Source organism: Berghia stephanieae, chromosome 6 (assembly GCF_034508935.2).
Source record: "Berghia stephanieae isolate SIO BIC M18660-M18661 chromosome 6, UCSD_Bste_1.3, whole genome shotgun sequence".
Classification (NCBI taxonomy): Eukaryota; Metazoa; Mollusca; class Gastropoda; order Nudibranchia; family Aeolidiidae; genus Berghia; species Berghia stephanieae.
The window spans coordinates 37,863,325-37,887,144 of record NC_088365.1 but is presented as its reverse complement, the minus strand read 5'-3'; the positions used below and the strand labels follow the sequence as shown (position 1 = coordinate 37,887,144).

Below are 23,820 nucleotides of genomic sequence, written 5' to 3'. Positions count from 1 at the left end.
TATTGTCCATAAATATGGCAATTTGTCATTTAGTTACACTTGTTATAACGTTAAACGATAACTGTAACATTGAACAGATATTTCACTCCTACTTATTTTCTCTCTCTCTCTCTCTCTTCCTCTCTTTCTTTCACATGTGCGATATACACAACATAAACATATTCATTTCGTTTTCAATTTGTTACGATTGTGGCAATTCGACACCAAAAATTATCATCATTATCAATTGGTCAGTTAATCTTACATTAAATAAATTAATCAGTTATCAGTCAATGAATCAATCCTTGGTTTTTCTGTACCATATGAAATATTCAAAATTTTTATTGCTGATGGAACGAACATTGATTTATACTTGTTAGTTCTACATTTAATCTGACAAAACCTTCTCCCAGATGGTAAAAGACTAAATTCATGGTATAAAATATGTTTTTTATTGTTGGTAATTGAGAATGCTTTCCTTTCTATTGCTTTTCCATGAATTCTTTCTACTCCATCAAGAGGATAGTTTATTATTTTTGATGCCTCTTTGATAGATTTTGAAATTTTTGATTTATCTTTAAGTCGGCATCCTCCAAACCATATGGTGCAGCCAAACGCAATTACACTTTTAATTAGTAGTAGTAGTAGTAGTAGTAGTAGTAGTAGTAGTGGTAGTAGTAGTGGTAGTAGTAGTAGTAGTAGTGGTGGTGGTGGAAGAAGTTTCGTTTGTTAGTTATTAAAAGAGTTTTACGGCGCTTGCAATACATTAAAGTCATATCAGCGCCAGTAAAAAGAAAGAAAATGGGATAGTAAAGAGGTCTTGAATTACAATTAAAGCACCCAAGAAAGTTTGTGATGACCTATTATTGTAAGTACTGTAAAATGAACATGAAAACTAATCCTGAATTTTTAAAAATGAGCGCAATTCATTGATTTGTGTGTGTGTGTGTGTTTGTGTGAAGAGAGAGAAAGAGAGAGAGAGAGAGAGAGAGAGAGAGAGAGAGAGAGAGAGAGAGAGAGAGAGAGAGAGAGAGAGAGAGAGAGAGAGAGAGTGTGTGTGTGTGTATCCTTGGAACAATTTGACCTCACCAGAATTTGACGGACGTTGCCCGAAACCCGGAATTTTTTGCTCCAGGCCGGATTTTTTTCAAGTGAAACTGGAGTTTTGGCACCACTGTATATCCCATCGAAACAGAAATCATATGTGTTTAAAAATAACAATTCAAAGAAATAATTAGTGCATAACAATCAATAGATATTATAATGCAAATTAATAACAAATTATCTGTCATCTGCATTTTTTGCCAAATTGGGACCTAAAATTTGCCAAAAGTTGCCAAAAAACCCCCCAAAATTGGCCAAAAAATTTGCCGAGGAGAACGAATCGTTTCAGTAAAAATTAACACGCGATACAGAAAAAAATATATATAAAAGACAATTTATTACATTTAAGGAGGCTACATTTATTAATTTACACAATAGCCTTGTTACAAAGATTTTAAAGGATCATTATCCGTAGAGAGTAGCTTCCCTTGGTTTGGGCCCAGGCAAAGCTGCAACATTTCTCAAGTTTTTCACTTTTTTTTTCGTTATTTTGTTTTTGCTTCTTTTTTTCCCCAAAATTTGCCACGCGATTTGCCAATTTTCCCAAAATTTGCCAAAATTTGCGGATCGCCCTGATATTTGCGACCGCAAAAAATGCAGATGACAGAATTATTACAATTGGTAACTCATTGACTCCTGTTCGTAAGGAGCATGACTGGTAGTGATGGTGATAGCAATTTTATTGATGGTTGCCCTAGCAGAGAAGTGTGTAAAATGACTTACCTAATTTTTCTGTCGTAGCTACCATAAAAATTGTGTTGCTTGGAGAGCCATTCAACGAGGACAAACTCAAGAGCTGGTTTGCCTGTTGGGCCAGGGACACTTGTCAGGAAATCTAAAACTGCTTCAAGTTGAGAAAGCATCAGATGGGCAAAGACTAGAAGAAGATTCTGAGGATCCAATCAAATCATTTATTGAAATTAAGAAAATTTCTTTGCAAGAATTCAAATCAGATGTGGAATGTCCAATGATTTCCAGAGATGCCAATAAAAAAAATATTTAAGTGGCTGTTGGTCAGTACTGGTCAATGGCCGCTCGCACATATTGATCAGTACTGACGAATGTACCCTTGCTGTTATGGTAAAAGAGAGGTAAACAATATTTTGTCTCCTCCCTTAACATTTAGAGTTGTCTTAAACCTAACACAAGGACCTTGGTTTGACTTTATTTTATGTCAGTCCTTGTTTAGTCTTGTGAGCGTGAGGATGTGTGTATGTGTATGGAGATGGAGATGACCGGTTTGTTTTCATCGTATTAAAATGTAATCTTGTTTAAATGTTGTACAGGTAATAGATGTATCATTTATGTTTCATTGTTTTTACACCTTTGTGTTACTCCTTTTCTTAAGTTAAATGGCATGTTCGGCATATCAACTTCTACATTTCTGGGTGTGCTCATACGGAAGTTTAACTAAATTAATTACAAATTGCCACATTCATGAACAATAAAGATCTTAGGTTTTTTTTAAAATTATTATTATTATCATATTATTATTATTATTATCATCATCATCTTCTTCTATCTTCAATTGCTTGCATTAACAAAAGGCCCCATATGCCCATCACTGTAAATGTTCACAGTTACAGTCCAATCAAAACAGGGAACAGTCACACAGATTACCTTGATGAGCAAATGCATTAACTCTCTCCTTACCTATCCTTTTCAGTATATTCCCAAAATGGCAGGCTTACCCAACAGAAAAATTGATTATTTTAACTCAGATAAGCTCTCTACAAAACAACTTTATGTTCTTATTAATTAAACAAAGATCATTCTTCAAAGTGTGTGATGTACAAAATAAATCTGAATAAGAAAAATGTAAATTGTGTGTCGTAACAAATGTGACGATTTTTCTGTAAGTGGTAAGGAGAGGATTAGAAAATGTTTTGAAAGTTTCCAAGCATTCAACGTTCGTTATGTCCGGTGGCAGGGCATTCCAGTCATTTATTGATCCTGGGAAAAAACCTGTGTTTGTATGTGTCTTTTCTTGTAAATGGTTTTATGTATTTGTGATGCATTGCATCTAGTCTAGTGTACCTATCTGATTTGTAATTTGGGATGATGAATGGTGAGTCTGGGTAGTTGATCAGCGATTTTTCAATGGTTTCCATTCAAGTGACTGCTCCGGTATTTGGGGTGAATTTTTGACTCACGATCTCCCTGGCCAGGCAGAGTTGTCATACCATTAACAGACCTGCCACTTCACGAAAAAGGAAATCAGTATGACATTGTAAAAAAATCAGTATCTGGGGAAAAAAATCAGTATGAGACGTAAAATTATCCAATTATCCCCCCCCCCCTTATATTTCCCCAACACCCAAAATGGCACGCACAACGCCAATCTGGCAATCAGACTACTAACTTATTTAAAGATGGTGGCACTTGGTAAAGAGTCAGAAGCCAGGGACCGCGGTGGTTTATCAGTACAGCTCGCTGTCGCTTCACAAAGGAAATGAAAACTAAATAACGCGCCGTGTGTGTTTTCTATCTGTGTGAGGGCATCACAAAGAGGCTCGCTACGTCATGTGATCTATCGAGGTATCGCGGGACGGGTCAAAGTTCACGAGACTTGAAAATTTTAACGTGCAACGTAAAGCACAAAGTAAACGTAAAAGAGAGGGGTGGAGGGCTGCGGGCCCTTGGTCACTTGGTGAAATCGGTACGATCGGCAAGTAAATCGGGAAATCGGTAAATACGAAAAAAAGGTCTTGCAAATCGGTATGATACCGATTAATCGGTATGAACGGCAGGTCTGCATTAAGGTTCGAGTCCCCAATGCCGTCATGAAGTTTTTATTCTGTTGTCTTCTGGCACTGTCCTACTCACTCAATTTCTTGTTATTATCAACATAAATGCCTGCTCCACTCACTTTTCTGAATTAAAAATTCACCCCAAATACTGGAGCATACTCAATGTCTCAATCGTTTCTATGTTACATGTTTGTGTTGAGATTATTGGCTATTAAGCTTTAATGCTGGCTAACTAACTTCGCAGCACTATGTTATTGTGAGTATAAGACTCTTTCCTGTTTGATATTGACATAACATAGCATTTTGAAGGAAAGAAATTCATGTGCCATATATCTGACCATTTTCTGAAAGGAATCAAGATCTTTCTGGAGTTCATGTGCATCTGCGCTACTGTCTATTGTCACGAAAAGAAGGCGAACATTTTAAGCCTTGTTTGTGGAGATAATTCGTTTCCAAGATCATTCATAAATATTAAGAAGCATAAAGGCCCAAGTACTGTTCCTTGCGGCACTCCTGATAATACGTTACATTTTTTGCTTGAGTTTCCGTCAATGACAACTTGTTGCATTCGATTGCAAAGTAGTCCTTGAACCAAAATAGAAGATTCTGCGGTTATCGTTCCATATTCTTCGACTGATATGTATCATTACCTCCAATATTCCGAATTCCGCTTTGCTGGAAATTTAATAGTAATCATTTGTGTGGTACAATGCAAACGCTTTAGAGAAGTCTAGTACCAGGAAATCCATTTGTTTTTTTATTGTCTAGTGACCTTGCAATTTCTTCTATTGTATTGATTAATTAATGACCGCTTTTTCCTGAAGCCGTGCAGGTGGTTGACTAGTATGACGTGTTTGTTGTAGTGTTCCATGACAGAATGAATATAATGTGTTCTAGTATCTTGCATACGACTGAAATTAAAAATACAGGTCTATAATTTGAAGTTAGATTTCATTTGCCCTTTTTATAAATTGTTTTGTTTTTAAGGGTTTTACGGTGCTTGCAACATATTGAGGTCATATTGGTGCCAGTAAAAAGGAAGAAAATGGGATTGTAAAAAGTTCTAGAATTACAATTAAAGCACCCAAGAAAAGGTAAGACAAACGGGAATTGGTTCAAATAGGAAACAGATGTAGATTCCAAGAGCACACTATCAAAGTATTTAGTTTGAAATCACCTAAAAGTCTCCTCCAGACACAAGCACAGGTCTCCACTAAGAGGAATACACTCAAATGTTTACAAATCATTCATAATATGTAAACAAAACATAACACAGTGCATAACAGAGAGGTGATTTACAGGGGAAAAAATATCATCTCCCAAAACTATCTATACATTTGAGTGTTTCCTTCTCAGCAAGGGCATCCAGCCAGGGCCAAGACAAAACCAAGTAATCTCATTCCAAGACAAAGACAGAAAGCAAGTTGGAAAACAGATATAGGAGGATAGAAGACACAGTAAGTACCTTCCTGCCCACTATGGGCATGCTTCCAGTCAGTAGTCACTGTTCCAATGTTCAGGGATTCTTGGAAAATCTTACATAGGAACGGGGCTATTTCATCAGCACATTCTTTAAGTATTATGAGGTCTGGCCCTACTGCCTTGCATGGGTTTAGTTGTTGCAGCTGCATTTGTATACCGTATGTGGTTATGTTGAGTCTTGGCATAGATGGTATGTTGCTTTTACCTATGTTTGGCATTGAGGGGTCTTCTATAGGAAACACACTTTCATACTATTTGTTGAATACATTGCATTTTCCTTCTGTGTCTGTCATATCTGAGCCCTCAGGGGTTTGAAAGACTTGTTTGTATACTGGAAGCATCTTTACGCCCAGAACAGATGTATTTCCAGAATCTGATCGTAATTTTGCCATTTAGACTACCGTCAGTTGTCTCAGGCTCAAGCATATTATTTACATATTTGTCATTTTCTTTTTTAAGTTCTGTGTGTACTTCACAACGGAGTCTGCGAAACTCATTCCAGTCTTCCTCTCTGTTATGCAATTTGGCTTTGTTGTATCAGCTTTGTTTTAAAAGAAAATTAATCAGACATTTGATTTTATGGGTAATCCATGGTAAGTGAGGTCTTCCACTTATCCTTTCCTTCGGAATGCATTTGTCAATCAATTCCATGAGTGTTGTTTTAAAATCTTCTCAGTTTTTGTTGATGTTTTAAGCAGATGACTGTTTATGAAAAATTTTGTAGCTGTTTCTTAATTCATGTTTTAATCCCTCAATCAGAGATGCCACCTGGCAAATTTAAAAAGGCCTGAAAAACTGTGCGAATGTGTGACTCACACTGTTAGGCTTCAAAGTATCGAAGTGGAATACTGTTATAGTATAGCATTGAAGGTACTTGTTATTGAATTTGAGGGTTAAAAACAGACAAAAAATAAAAGTTAGCAATTATAAATTTTTTATTGTTAGTTTTCGACATATTGACTTAAAACTACTATTATATCAAAGCTCCATTTGAACTGAAAACAGAGGTTTTTAAATTTTGAAAATCCATTAATAATTTCAAAAGTTATGGGATTATTTTTTGGTCACAATATTTTGTATAACCCTTATAAAGGGATTTATTTCTAAAAAGTTGTACCTTATCTTGGTTTTATTTTAATGAAATTGTGCCATAACTTTAGCATAAATCAAGATAAATTTATCAAATTTGGTATTCCTGTACATTAAAAACAGAATTAAAGTCTATTCCTGTGGTCAAACATGCGTTATCTTGATAGATTTCAGATATATTTGAAAGTAAAAGTTGTTGATGTGAAAAATAATGACAGAGTTAGTTTGAACGTGTTGTAAATAAATAGAGAGAGAGAGAGAGAGAGAGAGAGAGAGAGAGAGAGAGAGAGAGAGAGAGAGAGAGAGAGAGAGAGAGAGAGAGATGAAGGATGATAAAAGAGAGAGAGAGTAGAGAGAGAGGGGGAGAGATGATGAAAAAGAGAGAAGAAAGAGAAAGAGAGAGAGAGAGAGAGGAGGGGGGAGGAGAAAAGAGAATAGGAAAAAGAGAGAGAGAAAGAGAGAGAGAGAGAGAGAGAGAGAGAGAGAAGAGAGAGAGAGAGAAAAGAGAGAGAGAGAGAGAGAGAGAAAAGAGAGAGAGAGAGAAGAGAGAGAGAGAGAGAGAGAGAGAGAGAGAGAGAGAGAGAGAGAGAGAGAGAGAGAGAAGAGGGGGGACAAAGAATGGAAAGAGGAGAGGAAAAGAGAAAGAGAAGAGACGAGAGAGAGAGAGAGAGAGAGAGAGAGAGAAAGAGAGAGAGAGAGAGAGAGAGAGAGAGAGAGAGAGAGAGAGAAGAGAGAGAGAGAGAGAGAGAGAGAGAGAGAAGAGAGAGAAAAGAGAGAGAGAGAAAAGAGAGAGAGAGGGAGAAAAAGGAGAGAGAGAGAGAGAGAGAGACAGAGAGAGAGAGAGAGAGAGAGAGAGAGAGAGAGAGAGAGAGAGAGAGAGAGAGAGAGAGAGAGAGAGAGAGAGAGAGAGAGAGAAATGAAATAGAAAGAAGCTAAAATCATGTTGGAGAAAATTTCAAAGGAGACTGCAAAGTTAATACAAAATAATAATATGCCTATATAAGTATAGACGATAGTCCAATTCTGAGAAACTGGGCGAGTCCATTTTGTTTTATTGAGAAAGGGTGGTATAGAATATCATTTGAAGATTACTGAATTCCAAAGTATTTCCCATAATTTAGCTCAAATGTTATTTTACAATATGAACAATGTAACAGAAAAACATATTTATTTGTGTAAATTCTTTTTCTTAATGTGTTCACTTTATTACAACAATCACGTGATGTCACAAGTATCCTACCACCCCCTGCCATTAATGGGCTCGTCATGTCAACCAAATTTATCACAATCGGTAGCCTAGCAATGTTTGTAGATGTGGTGATGGGCGTGGTGGAAGAGAGGAGGTTTGCTGGTAGATGGGTTGGTGTCATAGACATAACAGTTGGTGTTTAGATGTCCAACGGAAAAAGTACTTATGCTACATGTCTAAAATTTTGACCTCATTCTAATAACTTAACCTGCCATCACAAATAATTCAAGAAATGTAGGAAACAGCCTCAAAAAGTAGATGATTTCTACTTGAACTGCATTCGTACGCAGCCATGAGGATAGATTGACCTCTTTTCTAATTGTATGCATTTTTATCAAAGGGTTTACCCGTTATTATTAATAGAAAACACTCATACTCATATGACATTTCATAGGCCATTTCAGGGTCAGCATACGTCACTCAAATGTGATAAAGGTTGACAGAATTTAAACTAAATGAATAAAATGATGAAATTTATCTTTTAAAATTCCAGATTGCTTCAGACAATCACAACCTGTACTCTGCATAAATTATTTGGTACAAGTTTTTAAAATTATTTATGAGATAATCAAATAAAAAGAATAAACTTTCATAAAATTCTCTATCATTTATATCAATATTATCATCATCAAGCTGGTCACGAAGTAAGTCAGTCAGAAAGTTGAACACCATTTTGACCAAGAAAGATTTCAGTTTGTTTGACCTATTATAAATTTGCGATCATGGAGAATTCTGAGACGAAATTTATATTCAATGAAAGGGAATTTATTCAGGAATTTAATGCAGAAAAGTAATAATCTCCAGGGGTCTGATTCATGGAGCGGGACTACGACGATCGTCCTAGACTAAATCCGTTGTCTCAGACTAAAAGGCGTTGTAAGATATTCATGAAGCCGGACTACGTGAAGTCTTAGACTAAACGAGGGACTAAACGGGTGAAATTTACACCCGCGATTTAGCAGGTGTAAATATCGTAGTCTGAGACTAAATTTCAAAATCATAATATGTCCTCTACGCTGGGGGAAGTAATTGTACAGTGATTAGAACAAGAATACCCGACAGTTTTTGATTTTATATTTATTTATTTATTTTTTGGTTTTGTTTATTTTCATATCTTTACTTTTCTCGAAGATTCGACAATCGCACATACACTCCTCATCTTGCCCATTCAAAACACTCTGCAGGGACTCCTCCTTCCCCCCCCCCCCCCCCCCCCCCCCCTCCACCCTCCTCCCCTCCCCCCCCCCCCCCCCCCCCAACCACAGTTTCATAGTACTTCCTCCTCTCTCCTATACTACTCTACTACTACTATACTACTACTACTACACTACTACTACTGTTGCTGCTGCTACTTTCACTATTATCATTACTCCCACTACATAACAACTACTACTACTACAACTTCTACTACTGCTGCTACTACTACTACAACTCTACAACAACAACAACTACTACTACTACTAATCTATTACTACTACTACTACTATACTAATATTACAATACTACATTACTACTACTTCTACTACTACTACTATCTACTATACTACTACTACTAACTACTACTACTACTACTACTATCTACTACTACAACTATTACATTTCTTTATGTCTTTTATCGTCCATTATTTTCTAGAAATTTCACGTCTCTCACTGGCCTTATCATTTCTATCACACCGCGCTAACGATTCGTTCACACTCCAACCATCGTTGAGTACAGATGATGCTATTTATACTGCATTTCATCTTATTTGTTTTCAACGTTTATTTGTTTATTGTTGTGCCGACGAAGGGTTTGTACCCGAAACGCCCATTGTCTGTATTGTTTCCACCGATTCCTCTCCATCATCACTCTTTCGTTAGTATTTTCGGGACCCCATGCTCCAGGCAGCGCCCACCGCTCTCTGCTTAGAACAATGCTACACCGTGGATAAGAATCATTTAAGTGCCATCGTTATTTATATTTACTAAAAACATTACACACACACACATTCTCAAACAATTTTTACACCCCTAAACTTGTCTCACACTATTTTTATTTGCGGGGAAAAAACAACAACAAAACAAAACAAAAAAACGATCAAAACAAACACGAAATAGATATGATTTCTGTGCCACTTTGTATGACGCATGCGCAGCTGGAAAAGTAACACATTTCTATGACGTGTTGCGGTACGTTTCTGAGGAATCCCCAGTTAAAAATAGATTGACCTCTGTAGTCTGAGACTTCGCAAGTGTAGTCAGAGACTTGATAGTCAGGGACGAAGTCTGACTCCATGAATAGCTTACTTTCCGTAGTCTCTGACTTCCCAAAGTCTTAGACTACAAAGTCTCAGACTTTGCTATAGTCTGAGACTACCATAGTCCCGCTCCATGTATCAGACCCCAGTTTATTTTACAGCCTTTATAGGAAGTAAAATGAGAGGTAGTATAGTGGTGATGACGGACGATTAAGGGTGGGTTGAGAATGGGCGATGATGGGCAATGGGTTAATATATCCCGAGGTGGTTGCGCTGTATTTTATGTTTAAGTTTTATGTCACATAGTACTGCTTCGTGATCACTAATTCCAGGTACAACATTCACTTTGTCTATTAGATCAGGGTATGTAGTTAATATAATGTCAAGTGTGTTCTTTTCCCTTGTTGCTTCTATAATGATTTGACTTAAGTTGAACTTTTGGACAAGTTCAATCATTTTCTCGTTGATGTCTCTGATATATATGGGGATTTTGTTTTATTGTGAGTGTTTCCCAGTTGATGTCTAGTAGGTTAAAGTTGCCAGCGAGTATGATATTTGGAGTACTAGGTCCTTTACTGTGTAATTTAGAAGATGAATGTAATTGGTTCATTTTCTCAATATTGCTGGTTGGTTGATGATAAAAGCAGACGAAAAGAAAGTCTAGCTTTTTAAAACTTAATTTTGACTAGATGATATCAGTCAGAATCAGCATCTTTTTCTGTACTTATTAATGTCATCATTGAGGTGAGTTTCTGTGGTAAGTATGATGTCAGGATCTATACCTTTGATAACTGGCTGTAATTATTCATTTCCATATCATTTCACCTCAAGCCACAGTACTCGCATCACTGTCATTGTTAAATAACCCAAATGACTGACTCAGACAGATAAATTACTGTCAATATGCATATCCAAATTTTTTTAAACGTTAAAATATAGGAGGGCATAAGAGATGTTTTGTAGATGGTCAACTCGAGTGCTTTTTCTTGATGCAAACATTTTTATTCTGAACAAGAGCAGAAATAAGGAATTACAGACTTACCTGTAAAACAGTAAGAGTTTCAGCTTGTTGGATTTTACTCAACAAGGCCCTTAGGATCAAATCTAGGTTGTCCCCCAACTGAGTGCCACACTTTCCAATAACTGAAGACACCAATCGCCCAACAAAGGCAGCACTGTGCTCAGATTCCTTTGGATCAAGGAGTCTGAAAATCACCTGTACAGTGTAATGCATACCACTGTTGTCTGTTTTTTTTTTTTTTAAAATGAAATGAAATAATAAGATTCATAACTACACAAAACTGAATAACATAATCTTAAAACAGCAATTGCCGTGAAATACCACAGGTTTTTAGCTGGATATACCTTGAAATACCAAAGGGATTTTGGGATGTTATTCAATGAGTATATTTCAAAAGGAATTTATTATGATACCATGATTCAACCAATTCTTATAAAATTTGTAGGATATTTTTGAAGTTTTTAAGGGTTTTAGGGCACTTGTAACAAATTAAAGTCATTTCATCACCAGCAAAAAGGAAGAAAAAGGGAGAGTAAAAAAAAATTGGAAGACAAAGAAAATTGGTTCAAATCGGGGGACAGATGTAGATTCCAAGAGCATATCATCAATGCAATTAGTTTGAGATTACCTAAAAGTCTCACCAGTGCAAGATCTACGAGGAAACACTCAAATGTTTATAAGCAATGTTCAAAGTAAAGATATATTTATCAGTTTATAACAGAAAGACGACTTACAAGGAAAAAAATATCACCTCCCGAATCTGACAATATACACATGACTGTTTTCCTCTTAGCCAATGACTCCGGGAAGGATAAGATAAAATCAAGTAATCTCATTTCAATACAGAGACGGAAAGCAACTCGGAAAACAAATATAGGGGTAAAGAAGACAGCAAGTGACCTCCTGCCCATATGTTGCAATGTTATGACAGCAGAAGGAGATGACGGTTAAAGTAGCAATTTTGTTTACACAGAAGTCTTGTGTCTGGAAAATCATCAAATGTAGAGCAAGATGTATAAAGAAATATATAGATAGTTTCATTCGTAGAATGGATATTTTGCTGGTAATAATAATAATAATAATAATAATAATAATAATAATAATAATAATAATAATAATAATAATAACAACAGACCTCCCAACCTTTGGAATATGGAATCAGGGAAACCCTTCTGCGATTATGCCTGAATGCTGTGACCAACTACGTTGACAGTTGACAGTCTAAGCAAACAGAACACATGTAACTGAACTAAAAATTTGTATATACACTCGAGCACGGAAATCTCAAACCCAGTACAGTTTTAATCCCTCTATTTCATTAGTATTGGCAACACGAAAATCTCAAACACTTTCCGGGGCCAACACAGAAATCTCGAACAAACTGTACATTCCCTTGTGGTCTGTTGAATTTTTCTTTTTCTTTTCCTTTTTTGATAATTGTTTGTGTTGAACGGAAACGAAAGATACCATCGCTCTCCCCGTAGCACTAAGTGTCAGTTAATGTGTTATGCGTGCGTGTGTGTGGCATATATTATATGTGTGTGTTGCATGTGTGTGTATGGATATGCTGAACTTAGGGAGAATTGCGAAGTATGTTTGACCAGCATCCTTCGCACCCGCACACCACCTATCACTCAATCAATACCTCACTTTATGGTACTTAATCTGAGGTGCCAGTACCATTGCAAAATGACCTGTATCGCAGGGACAGGAGACTTGGCAGTGATTGCCTTAGGCAGAAATGGTTACGTATTCAAATGATACAAACAATTAGGGGTGGGGAAGGTGGGGTGAGAGCAATGCCCTCCCTCTCTCTTTAGCCTGCTATGGGGGTAAGAGGGTGTTAAGGAGTGATAGTGATAGTAGTGATTTTAGGTACTGGATTCATAGGTAATGACGTTGCACGCTGAGTGTGTGATCCACAATGTGATATGCTAGATTTGTCTTTTTATCAAGCACATGCAGTGGGAATTGTCATTCCAGTTCTGTAATTGAACTAGACAAGATGCACTAAACACAACACTAGTGAAAACTCTCTTCATAACTTTGTAAAAGATGGCCAAGAAAAGGAAATTGAATTGTCTCACTATCGACTCTTGACAGAGTTCACAATAACGGACAGTTATCATTATAATATGATTTTTATCAAGACCACCCACATTTACCTCCCTCAAATCCTCTGTAAAAAATACTCAACACGGAAATATCGAACAAATAGGCCCAGTCCCGACTTGTTCGAGATTTCCATACTCGAGTGTATATGACAGTGAATGACATAATCAGTCAGATGGTGAAAAGGTTTGAACCAAGCCAAGTTTAGTTGAAGGTCAATATTTATCAAAAATGAGTTCTTGTCATAAATGATTAAATCAACCCTTTGTGTACATCTTCGGGAAATATAAAATCTTAATTTCACTTCTAAATATTTTTTTAACAGCTAGTCAAGTTGAAAAAAAGTATGAAATTTGAGAAAAGTTGCTGTATACCTTTCCCATACATCTGACCATAACTTCATGAAAAATCACCTGATTTACTTCATATAAAGATTAAAATGCTCTGGGGAGATATTCTTTCAGAAAATGAAAAAAAAATGCTAATCCAAAATTTTCACCTTCCAACTGATTATGTCATCATCTGACACATATTCTTATATATGTTGCTCAGAAATTACAGGCAACCGAACAATATAGGAGAAAAATGAAGAAGAAAAGTTAAAAGTAGTAGTAGACGTAGAAGAAGAAGAAGAAGAAGAAGAAGAAGAAGAAGAAGAAGAAGAAGAAGAAGAAGAAGAAGAAGAAGAAGAAGAAGAAAGAAAAGAAGAAGAGAAGAAGAAGAAGAAGAAGAAGAGAAGAAGAAGAAGAAGAAGAGAAGATGAAGAAGAAGAAGAGAAGAAGAAGAAGACGAAGAAGAAGAAGAAGAAGAAGAAGAAGAAGAAGAAGAAGAAGAAGAAGAAGAAGAAGATAATGGAATCTTAAATACTACCAAGTATTTATGTACAACAAGATGTAAAAAGATGTCTACATACAATCACAAAGATAAATCTAATTGTGAGAGGAAGCAAAAAGATGCTCTCTTGTTGCCTTCTTGCATCTTCTCAAAACTTCATCCACAAGGGCCATATTCGATGAGGTGTTTATCTTTGAGACTAGTAGTAGTAGTAGTAGTGGTAGTAGTAGTAGTAGTAGTAGTAGTAGTAGTAGTAGTAGTAGTAGTAGTAGTAGTAGTAGTAGTAGTAGTAGTGGTGGTGGTGGTTGAGGTGGTAGTGGTAGTGGTAGCAAAATAATAAGAGATGATAATAAGAAGTCCATTGGGAGTGATTGGAATGGGAAAGTTGTGTGGTGGTCGAATTTTTGAGAGGTAATGGTTTGATATTGAAAGGGCAGTAGAAAAAGAGGATTGGTGTTTGGTGGGGGGGGGGGGGGGGGGGGTCAATGTGGACATGAAAGATGTTCTAGTCTTGTGTTTGCTCCACATGGGTTAGTGCACCCCAGAGACTTGATCAGAAGAGCCTCCCTATGTTGGTGGGGGTACTTGAATGGTAAAAACTGACTACCAATACTCGTACATCATGTATACCACCTGTTTCTCAATATGGCGGCTTGAACTTGATAAAGCCTCATCATTCTATTAATTCGCAATTTTGTCCTCTCAGATTAAAATTTTTTATGATTTTTATTTTTCAATTCTTGGAATCTTCACCAAATGTACAATTAACAGTTAACATCAGACATGCCGAGGAGGCCAAACGAAATTTAGGAAGCCAGGCACTTTCTCAAGAGTCCAAATTGGCAACCCTGCTAATATGATGTAAATATGGCAGTTGATTCGGTTGATCTACCGTAATTGAACCCAAGACATTGTAATCAGGTATTTGAATCCAGTTACAAAGACTAATACTAACCATGAAAACGTGACAAAAATGTAAACAAACCGATACTTGTACAATTGATTAGAAAAAAAGGAACAATCATCCCAACTCGGTTCGAAATTAAACATCTAACTGCCGGGAATGCTACGAACGACCGGTATATTAAAATTTTGCAGGAAAATGCCTGATGTCATAGAAGAAAAATCAATTAAAAAATTATTTAAAAAAATTTTTTTTTTTTTGCTTTTCCCCAAAATATAAATCTGGGACTGTCCCAGACAATCAGGGACGGTTGGTAGATCTGTAATAATAATAATAATAATAATAATAATAATAATAAAGATGATAAAAAACAGCAGCAACAATGAGAACTACAATAATAATAATAATAATAATAATAATAATTATAATAATAATAATTTTGAAATAATAGTGATAATAATAATGGTAATAATGATAGAGATAATAATAATAATAATAATAATAATAATAATATAATAATAATAATAATAATAATAATAATAATAATATAATAATAATAATAGATAATAATAATAATAACAACAATACAACAACTATAATACAGTAAAATTACTTTAAACCGAAAGAAGTTAAACCGAAAAATACCTTAAACCGCAAAGAATTTAATAAATTGTACTAGTTTCTTCATTATCTTTGTACTAATTCTTACGATGAACCGAAATACTTCTAAGAAGGACTTTCTTTAAACCGAAACAACTTGAGAGCACCTTCCCTTTTTCTCTCTCTATTTTTCTTCAAAAATTCGGGAAGGAGGCCACATGTAATAATGCCCGGCGATATTAAACAGAGCGTAAGTATAAGATGAGGGTAATGGGTGGGGGGGGGGGGGGGGGGGGGGGGGGGGAGGCAAACACTTCAATCACTGCACTTGGGTTTGGCCAGCACCACGATCGCAGACTGGAAAAGGAAGACAACGGGTGACTGGCAGGTGAAAAATGAGGAAAGTTGGGGTGTAGAATCACGCAAGCGAGATGTTCTCGCTCGTGAGTTGATGCTTTGGGACTGACTGGATTTTCAACACAACAATAAGGAGGGGGTGGTAGACAACTTACCATTGACATGCCATTTCATTTCCACTTTGATTGAATGTGTGTGTGAGAGGGGGTTTCTATGTAATTAGGTCTTTGAACCTAATGGCTTTTCAACAAAAGAGAGATGTGTAGTAAACAACTTAGCATTGACACGGCTTTTCATTTCCATTTCACTTCACCTCTGAGTAGCTGCGCATCATTCATTATCAATTATCGCACAAGAACTTTCGATCTTATTTTAGCTTTATATTTTACTAAAAGAAAGCACTGTGCTTACACGTTGGAGTTTAAAATCAAAATACTATGTGAAGTCGATGAAAAAAAAAAGTTGATCATGACGGAGATTTGTAAAAAACACGGCATCCCGAACTCAACTCTTTCAACAATTTTGAATTGAAAACGAAAACCCCTAAAAATATTTTTAAAACACACCAAAAAAAAAAAAAATAAATAAATAAAATAAAATAAAAAAAATTATAATTTTTTAATGGTTACGAAGACGGCATTTATTCAACAACTACATTTAAGGGGAAACCCATGATACTATTAAATGAGCAAATTTCTTAAATAGTTACTACACTTGAATAACATCGCAAAACGGGAACTTGCTTTAAACCAAAATGTCTTTAGACCGAAATGGTTTAGAAGGTCCCCAAAAGTTCGGATTAAAGTAATTCTACTGTATAGACCTGCATGTGAGTCCTGACCAAATTGTCTGAACTTTTTCACACATATCGCCTTACGGGATCTTGTATTTTGTAACTCAGTACTTAGTCATATACATTTTCTTTTGGATTGTCCTACCGAATATGTTTATTTTAAAATGTTAAAAAGTACCAAAAATTTATAGGGAGAAGGGACAGCATGGAGGTAGAGTGGTAGTTTGATATTTTTTCAAAAATAAAAAATTAATAATTATTTTTACATAGACAGATAGGCCTTTAAAAACCATTTAATAAGATACCTTACTTTTGGATCTAGGATAAACGGTTCCAAAGTTATGATGATTTTACTACTCTAAATTTACTCTTACAAAAAGCTCAAAATTGATTGAGAATTCCCCCACTGGAAAGCCTCTCGATAAGGTGACTATTGATTAAAACGGGATTTTAGCATAGAGAAAAGAGGGTTGGTCACTTGTGGTCAACATTAAACATACTGCACTGCCTTCAATCTTTATGAAATTTGAAACAAACATAGACAAATGAATTATCTAGATGCCTTCTCTTTTATTTTTTTGCTATCTCAATTTTGAAAAAGATTTCAAAAGTTTTAAAATGATGTTATTTTTATCAAATTATAATTTTTGATACAATATGTCAACATTGATTTCTGTCACTATCACATCAAAAGAAATCTTGATCTCTGCCCTTTAAAATGATACCAGAGCCGTTCATATACTGTGAAAAATAATGCAACAGTGATTATATGAACTTGTGTTATTCAAATTTTAACCCAAAGTTGCGCTTCATTTGTCCAATGGCTAATCGGCACCTGTCTACCTACAGACTGGGCTAGGGTTGAGTGAGTTAAGAAATCTTGTGAAGCTTGGAGAGAGGACGAGTCTCTGTCTCAGCAGTGAAAACAGCCGTCAACGACTGAGGTGTTTTGTTTTGGTTTTTTTCTTCTCTTGTGTTACTCACTTTGACTTTGAGAAGGCCTCTTTATGAATGATTTTCCTTTGCCACCGTAATCGGACCCCCACAGTAGTTTTTAACCTGGAATAATTGATCTTATCTCTAAAGAGCAAAACCATCCCAATCATCAGACTTTAATCCACTGGCAAAAAAATACAAAATTCAGCACTCGGCTGTGCTGATTTCTCACGTACTCCGAAAGAAAATCATCGTTGCAGTCTTTCGCTTCCAGATTCCAACCAATTCCATTTGAATAGATTTCGAACACCATTCTCAACTGACTTCAGATCCGACGAACAGTCAAAGAATTGTTCAGGCATGACAACAAAAAAATAATGTAAAAGAGTAATAGATCAAAATATACGATGCCGATCCCAGAAAGTTGATTGATAGAGCGAATAAAATTGAAATGTAGCAACGTTCAATTGAACAAACAAAAGTTACTTGAATGGAATACCGAAAGTATGAAAACGAAAGTTAACGAACTACGCATGCTCGATTATATCGACACATTACTTGTTTTTTCAGACAATGAAGAGTTGCGGTCAAATAGAAGACTAGCGAAGTTTCCCGATAATTGCCGAACGATCATAACGAGGGCTTGAAAGTGCCGACAATATTGTCGGCAATCCGACGCCCATTCGTCGGCACTTGACTGCTCGCCGCCGGTCGAGTTGGGGATCGCCGACACTCCGACAATTGACGTCACTCGCAATCAGATTACTTTAGCAATAAAAAAAAAAAGTGATCCGGGAGATCGCAACGACCGTGATTGTCGGAAAACCGACAATTGTCGGCACACATGCAGGTCTAATAATAATAATAATAATAATAATAATAATAATAATAATAATAATAATAATAATAATAATAATAATAATTTTACTGTATTCATCCTTGAGTGTGACTACTTGTTCAAAGGCTTGTGACACAAATGCACGAAGACATTCTCCACCATTCTGAAATAACAAATTGAAACTTTAATATTGGTACACAAAAAAGTGTAATGAAATTAAATGAGTATTTTCATTACTATAAAAAAGAAAAAAAGAAAAGCTTAAGTAAAAAATAATATTTGTAAAATAAGGTTACATTATGATGATGACGAAGATTATGTGGTAGTGGCAGTTTTACTAGTGGCAGTGATGATGATTATTATCTGAGGTGCCAATTTAAATAAATAAATTCCCTTTATTCATCTCAGAGGGGAAATTTGTCTCTAGAGTCTATTCCAAGGGAAGACTGAAATAACCCAGGCGTCAGCCGCAGTGCAACGCAGAAAATTGAGCTAGGGCGAGGTGAATTACTCAAGGCCACACAGCGCAACGGCAGGTGATCGAACTTTTGACATTCATACAGTGGTGATTGCCTAAATATCTCCTGTCGTAAAATGGTCTCTAAAATAACAGCAGCAATCAACATGGTGGACCGTGACATGCTACAGTGTGTTTAGGATGAACTCTCATATTGGCTTGATGTCCACACTGCCGGTGGTGGCCACATTGAGAATTTATAAAACATGAAATAAAAACTTAAGGGTATGTACTACACATGTGTCCAAGAAGTGCTTTCTATTGTTTTTCTTTTTAAAAAAAAAAATATCACATGATAGTTTTGCCATATTCTTTTTGAATCAACCTGTATAATTCTAAATGCTTGCTGTTCAAAATGGAATGGAAGAAAGAAAAGAAAAAGAGAAAGAGAAAGAAAGAATTTTAAAATACCATTTATGGCCAAAAGAATTGATTCGTCATGTCTAACAGTCTTATTTGACATCTAATAACACCACCCCAAATAACTATCAGTTCATTTCAAATTTGCTCCACCCTCCCTCTCTCCAGCAATTTCATCCTATGTCCCTCAAACTGCTTTCTCTCCATGTAGCACTCAATCAGCTTTTTACAATTGCCCCTTGCAAATTGGCCGCTGAAAAAGGAGTCGGTTATTAGCAAAGTTAGTCAAGAAGGCTACTCCTACTCAAATACTCCTGATATGGTAGGCCTTGTAGCCCATTCAACAGGACTTTTGACGTAACACAGCCATCTCCCATCTTTGGTCACATTGATCTTTGATATCACTCAACATCTACCTTCTTTTCTCTCATGCCCTGCAGACTTGACCATGAGGTGATGTAGAAGAATCTTGCATTGAGGTGCGAATCGTGAAGACGGAATGGTGTATCGGTGTTAGAGTTATAGGTTCAAAGTTCAATTTCCTTAGAGAAATCGAGAGCTTTTATGAACACACAAACATCCACTCTCTCTCTTTCTGTTTGATGTGAAGTGAAGTTGTCCTCCAAAGCCATAGGGCCTATGAAGCCAGAGTTTATCTCCGTTTTTATAGCACATAAAGACAATAGCAATTGCTTGCTGCCCTTTACATAGACGCTAATCAATAGCAAAGTACTTTTCAAATCTAACAGACCTAACATCCCAATTACTAATGGGTGGACCAGGGGTTCAGAAAAAAAGCTCAAATCACCCGGGATCAATTCCTTCCCATTGTGTGTGAAGTGACTGCTCTGTCTAGTAAGCGTTTGGAATTCTTCACATTTTGTGTGTGTGTGAGTGTGAGTAAGTGAGTGAGTGAGTGAGTGAGTGGAGTGAGAGAGAGAGAGAGAGAGATAGATAGAAAGAGAGAGAGAGAGAGAGAGAGAGAGAGAAAATGAGAGGAGAGGAGAGAGAGAGAGAGAGAGAGAGAGAGAGAGAGAGAGAGAGAGAGAGAGAGGAGAGAGAGAGAGAGTGAGAGAGAGAGAGAGAGGACAGAGAGAGAGAGAGGAAGAGAGAGAGAGAGAGACAGAGAGAGGAGAGAGAGAGAGAGAGAAGAGAGAGAGAGAGAGAGAGAGAGAGAGAAGGAGAGGAGAGAGAGAGAGAGAGACAGAGAGAGAGAGAGAGAGACAGAGAGAGAGAGAGGAGAGAGAGAGAGAGAGAGAGAGAGAGAGAGGAGAGAGAGAGAGAGAGAGAGAGGAGAGATGAGAGAGAGGAGAGAGTTTGGCAAACATTGTGTACAAGTGATATCCCCTTGCCACATTGTCCTGCATGCACTATGGTGTCGGTCAATGGCTCTTCATTCATCTCTCATAGGATTGACCAAGGACTTCTAGAATGTCTAAGGACGTGAAGAGGCAAATCTCTGACTTCGCTAGCGAAGTCATAACAAACTCAGCAAATAATCTATTTTTAGCAATGACTCACATAGGAATGTCTGCGTAGTGATTGAAATAATAGGACAAGAGTATGTTTTTGGGAAATATGGCGAATAAAGAACAACTTAACTCAAATTTTAGATTATATTTACAATTTTTAAAAATCAAAAACAAATTTGGATCATGAATTACCAAAATTGATTACTCATTTGGAGGGACTATTTTTGCCAAGCTTTTCCGGTCTGTTAACCTACGCTCAGTTTCATTTTGATTTGAATGTTCGCTCTAAGTGATTTCTGATACTTTCTGATTATCGGATTACTATTTATTAAAATAAAGGTACGTTTTCATTGATAACGTTTGTTAGTATTCAATCTTCATTGACTCTTAATATTTCAAAATGCCGAATAGGAGCAATATTGTGAACTGTAATGGCAACTATAATGACAAAAACAAATGTAGGGTGTTCATACTAACAAAAGACGAAAGTGAAAGACAAAGTCTTCCCCCTCGTGAAAACTATGTAATAAATCCAGAAAGGTTTTTTATTTGTGAAAGACATTGGGCTGCAGATGTCCAAATGATTAAAATACCAGGAGGCCTGACTGTTCCTGCATGTCCACAGACTATTTTCAACAGTGTACCGACTTCATGTTTGCCAACACGAAAGCCAGCCCCTCGTCAACCTCAACCAGAAGACAGACAACTGGAATACTTGAAGAAAAAGGATAAGATCGCTTCCTTCAATGATTTTTCTCCAGAAAAAGAATTACGAAGAAAATATGATAATATAATGATGTCAAAATTTGAGGACAAATTTGTTTTTGTTTTTATGACTAAAGATTACTCTGAGAGTAGTATGTCACTTGTTGTTTACAATAAACCAACATTATGTTCACCGCTGACACGTTCAGCTTACAAGAAGGGAATAAATGTGCCTTTGAGCAAAATATTGAACCCAAACAATGGACTAACCTATTATTCACAATTTTATGAGTCTGTAAACGCTGTTTTAAATTATGATATTCATTGTAATCATGGAATAGAAAAGGCAATCGAAATTCTACTCCAAACAAAGCAACAGCCGGATGATACTAAAAAAGCGAAAAGATTGAATTTCATTATTAGACAGTTACAGCTTCTGTCTCACAAAATTTTTTCTGTCAGCGACTATTGTTTTGGAATAGAGTCTCTCCCTCGCTGTAGCTATGACCACTTGCGGGAATTCTTGGTGCTACCCAGCAAATGAAAACAGAGTATTGTGTCTAGAACAAACATGAACTTGATACTTGAGAAAACATTTCACAAGACAAGTGATCAACAGAAGAATGTGTTTCTCATAATCGATGAGGTTAAAATTCGTCCAACTCTTGCCTATTCTGGTGGTGTTTTGAATGGAATGTCAAGAAATAATTCTGAGTCTAAAGCCTCATCAATGTTGTCCTTGATGATGAAATGTATGCACAGAGGACCAAGCCTCATGATATCTGTAACCCCTGTCCATAAACTAACATCATCCTATCAATTTGATGTTGTTAAAGAAGCGGCTGCTGTTGTCGAACGATCTGGTGGGATTGTTTTGGGATCCATAACAGACAACCATAAAATAAACCAACAGTATTGCAAATTGTTTGATAGAATCCATGACCATCAAGCGATTCACCTATTAGATGTTCAACGACCATTTTTTTAATTGTATGATACTGTTCATCTTTTAAAATGTATAGGGAACAACTGGTTAACAGAAAAATGCCAGAAAATATCCCTCGACAAAATACACGTTGGCACATTTTCCGACATTAAAAATCTTTACAAAGAAGAACAAAACAGCATCCTCAAAAGAACTCCGTTGACACAGACAGCAGTATATCCATCATGTCTGCAACTTCAAAATGTGCAACATATATTAAAGATTTTTAATGACAAGGTTGTTGCTGCGCTTAGACTGCAAGGGGCCCCGGAAACAGCAACCTTTGTGCAACAAGTCCTGGACTAGTGGAATACAGTGAATGTGTCTGCGAAAGGGCAAGACATACGCATGAGGGACCCCAACCGAGCTGTCCAAGACATCAATTCATGTAATCTCGATCTATTCCTTTGAAGCAGCCGACTCAGGTCATGGGACTAAGTGTGTTCAGAGTTTGACACATGACACAAGAAGAGCTCTCGTGCAAACAACCAAAGGATTGACTGCTGTTTGCCAACGTCTGTTGTCAAATGGGTTTCAATACGTTTTGCTTCGTGAAGTGCAGTCAGATCGCATTGAAGGAGAATTTTCTGTGTACCGCCAATCCCATGGAGGAAATGCATTTATGAGTGCTGGTGATGTCTGTGCCAGTTTCAAGAAACGATTAGCAAGATTTGCGGCAACATTTTTAGAAACAATTGAAGAGACGCCGTCAGACCAAAGTCACCCTGTCAAGGACCAATAACAGAAGATGATGCTGCTTCAAATGAAAAATATGTCTCTGCTGTCACTCTATCTCCAGCTGAAGAAGGTACTGCTGCCTATGTTGCTGGGTGGTTGGAAAAAAAGGGGCAGAACGAGCTTATCTTTTCAGAATTTATCGAGGAGGTATCAAGACGGTTTCTAACTGTTCCTCATGCGTGTACATATGACATCGTCAGGATTGGGTTGAGCTTCATGAACCATGCAAAAGACAGAGCCTGTTGTCGTCAGAGACTTGTTGGAATATTGTCTATCATGGATACATACTATGACCTCAGATTGTCGTCCCCCCCCCCCCCCAAGTAAGTTCAATAATGATGATGATGGCTGATTTTCAGAGGTCTCCCTGATCTCATTATCAAAATCAAAATAGATTCAAACTGTTTTAAATGTATGTTAAGTAGAGAAAATTGAAACAAATTTTCAAGGATTCGCTGTGTATAATATGGTCATTATTCATTATTCTAGGATAGATAGAATACTTAGAGTAAATGTTGATTGAATTTTTATAAATTACAGTAGATCCCGCATGAGTCGACATTTCAGGCACCATTGAAATCATGTTGAATAAAGAGAAAGTCGACAAAAGAGACTGATGTTGTTATAGTAATATTGTTTAGTGAAAAAGTTGGGAATTTCAAATCAGCGACTTAAGCCGAAAGTCGAGTTAAAAGAAGCCGACTTATACGGGTTCTACTGAATTACAGTCTAGCTTGTTAGTATCTATCAATAGCTAA

At 36.6% G+C, this 23,820-nt stretch overlaps 1 protein-coding gene across 2 annotated transcripts in view; it reads right to left on the bottom strand.

Moving 5' to 3' along the window:
* The window catches only part of LOC144974990 (importin-9-like), a 119,979-nt gene that overhangs the window by 22,387 nt on the left and 73,772 nt on the right, over positions 1-23,820 (bottom strand). For both annotated transcript variants that reach the window (XM_078918606.1, XM_078918607.1), the window contains exons 18-20: positions 18,376-18,448; positions 10,933-11,135; positions 1,807-1,973 (exon numbers count right to left, since the gene is read on the bottom strand). In XM_078918606.1, coding sequence (XP_078774732.1) covers positions 1,807-1,973; positions 10,933-11,135; positions 18,376-18,448 — 443 coding nt within the window. The remainder of the gene's footprint in view (positions 1-1,806; positions 1,974-10,932; positions 11,136-18,375; positions 18,449-23,820) is intronic.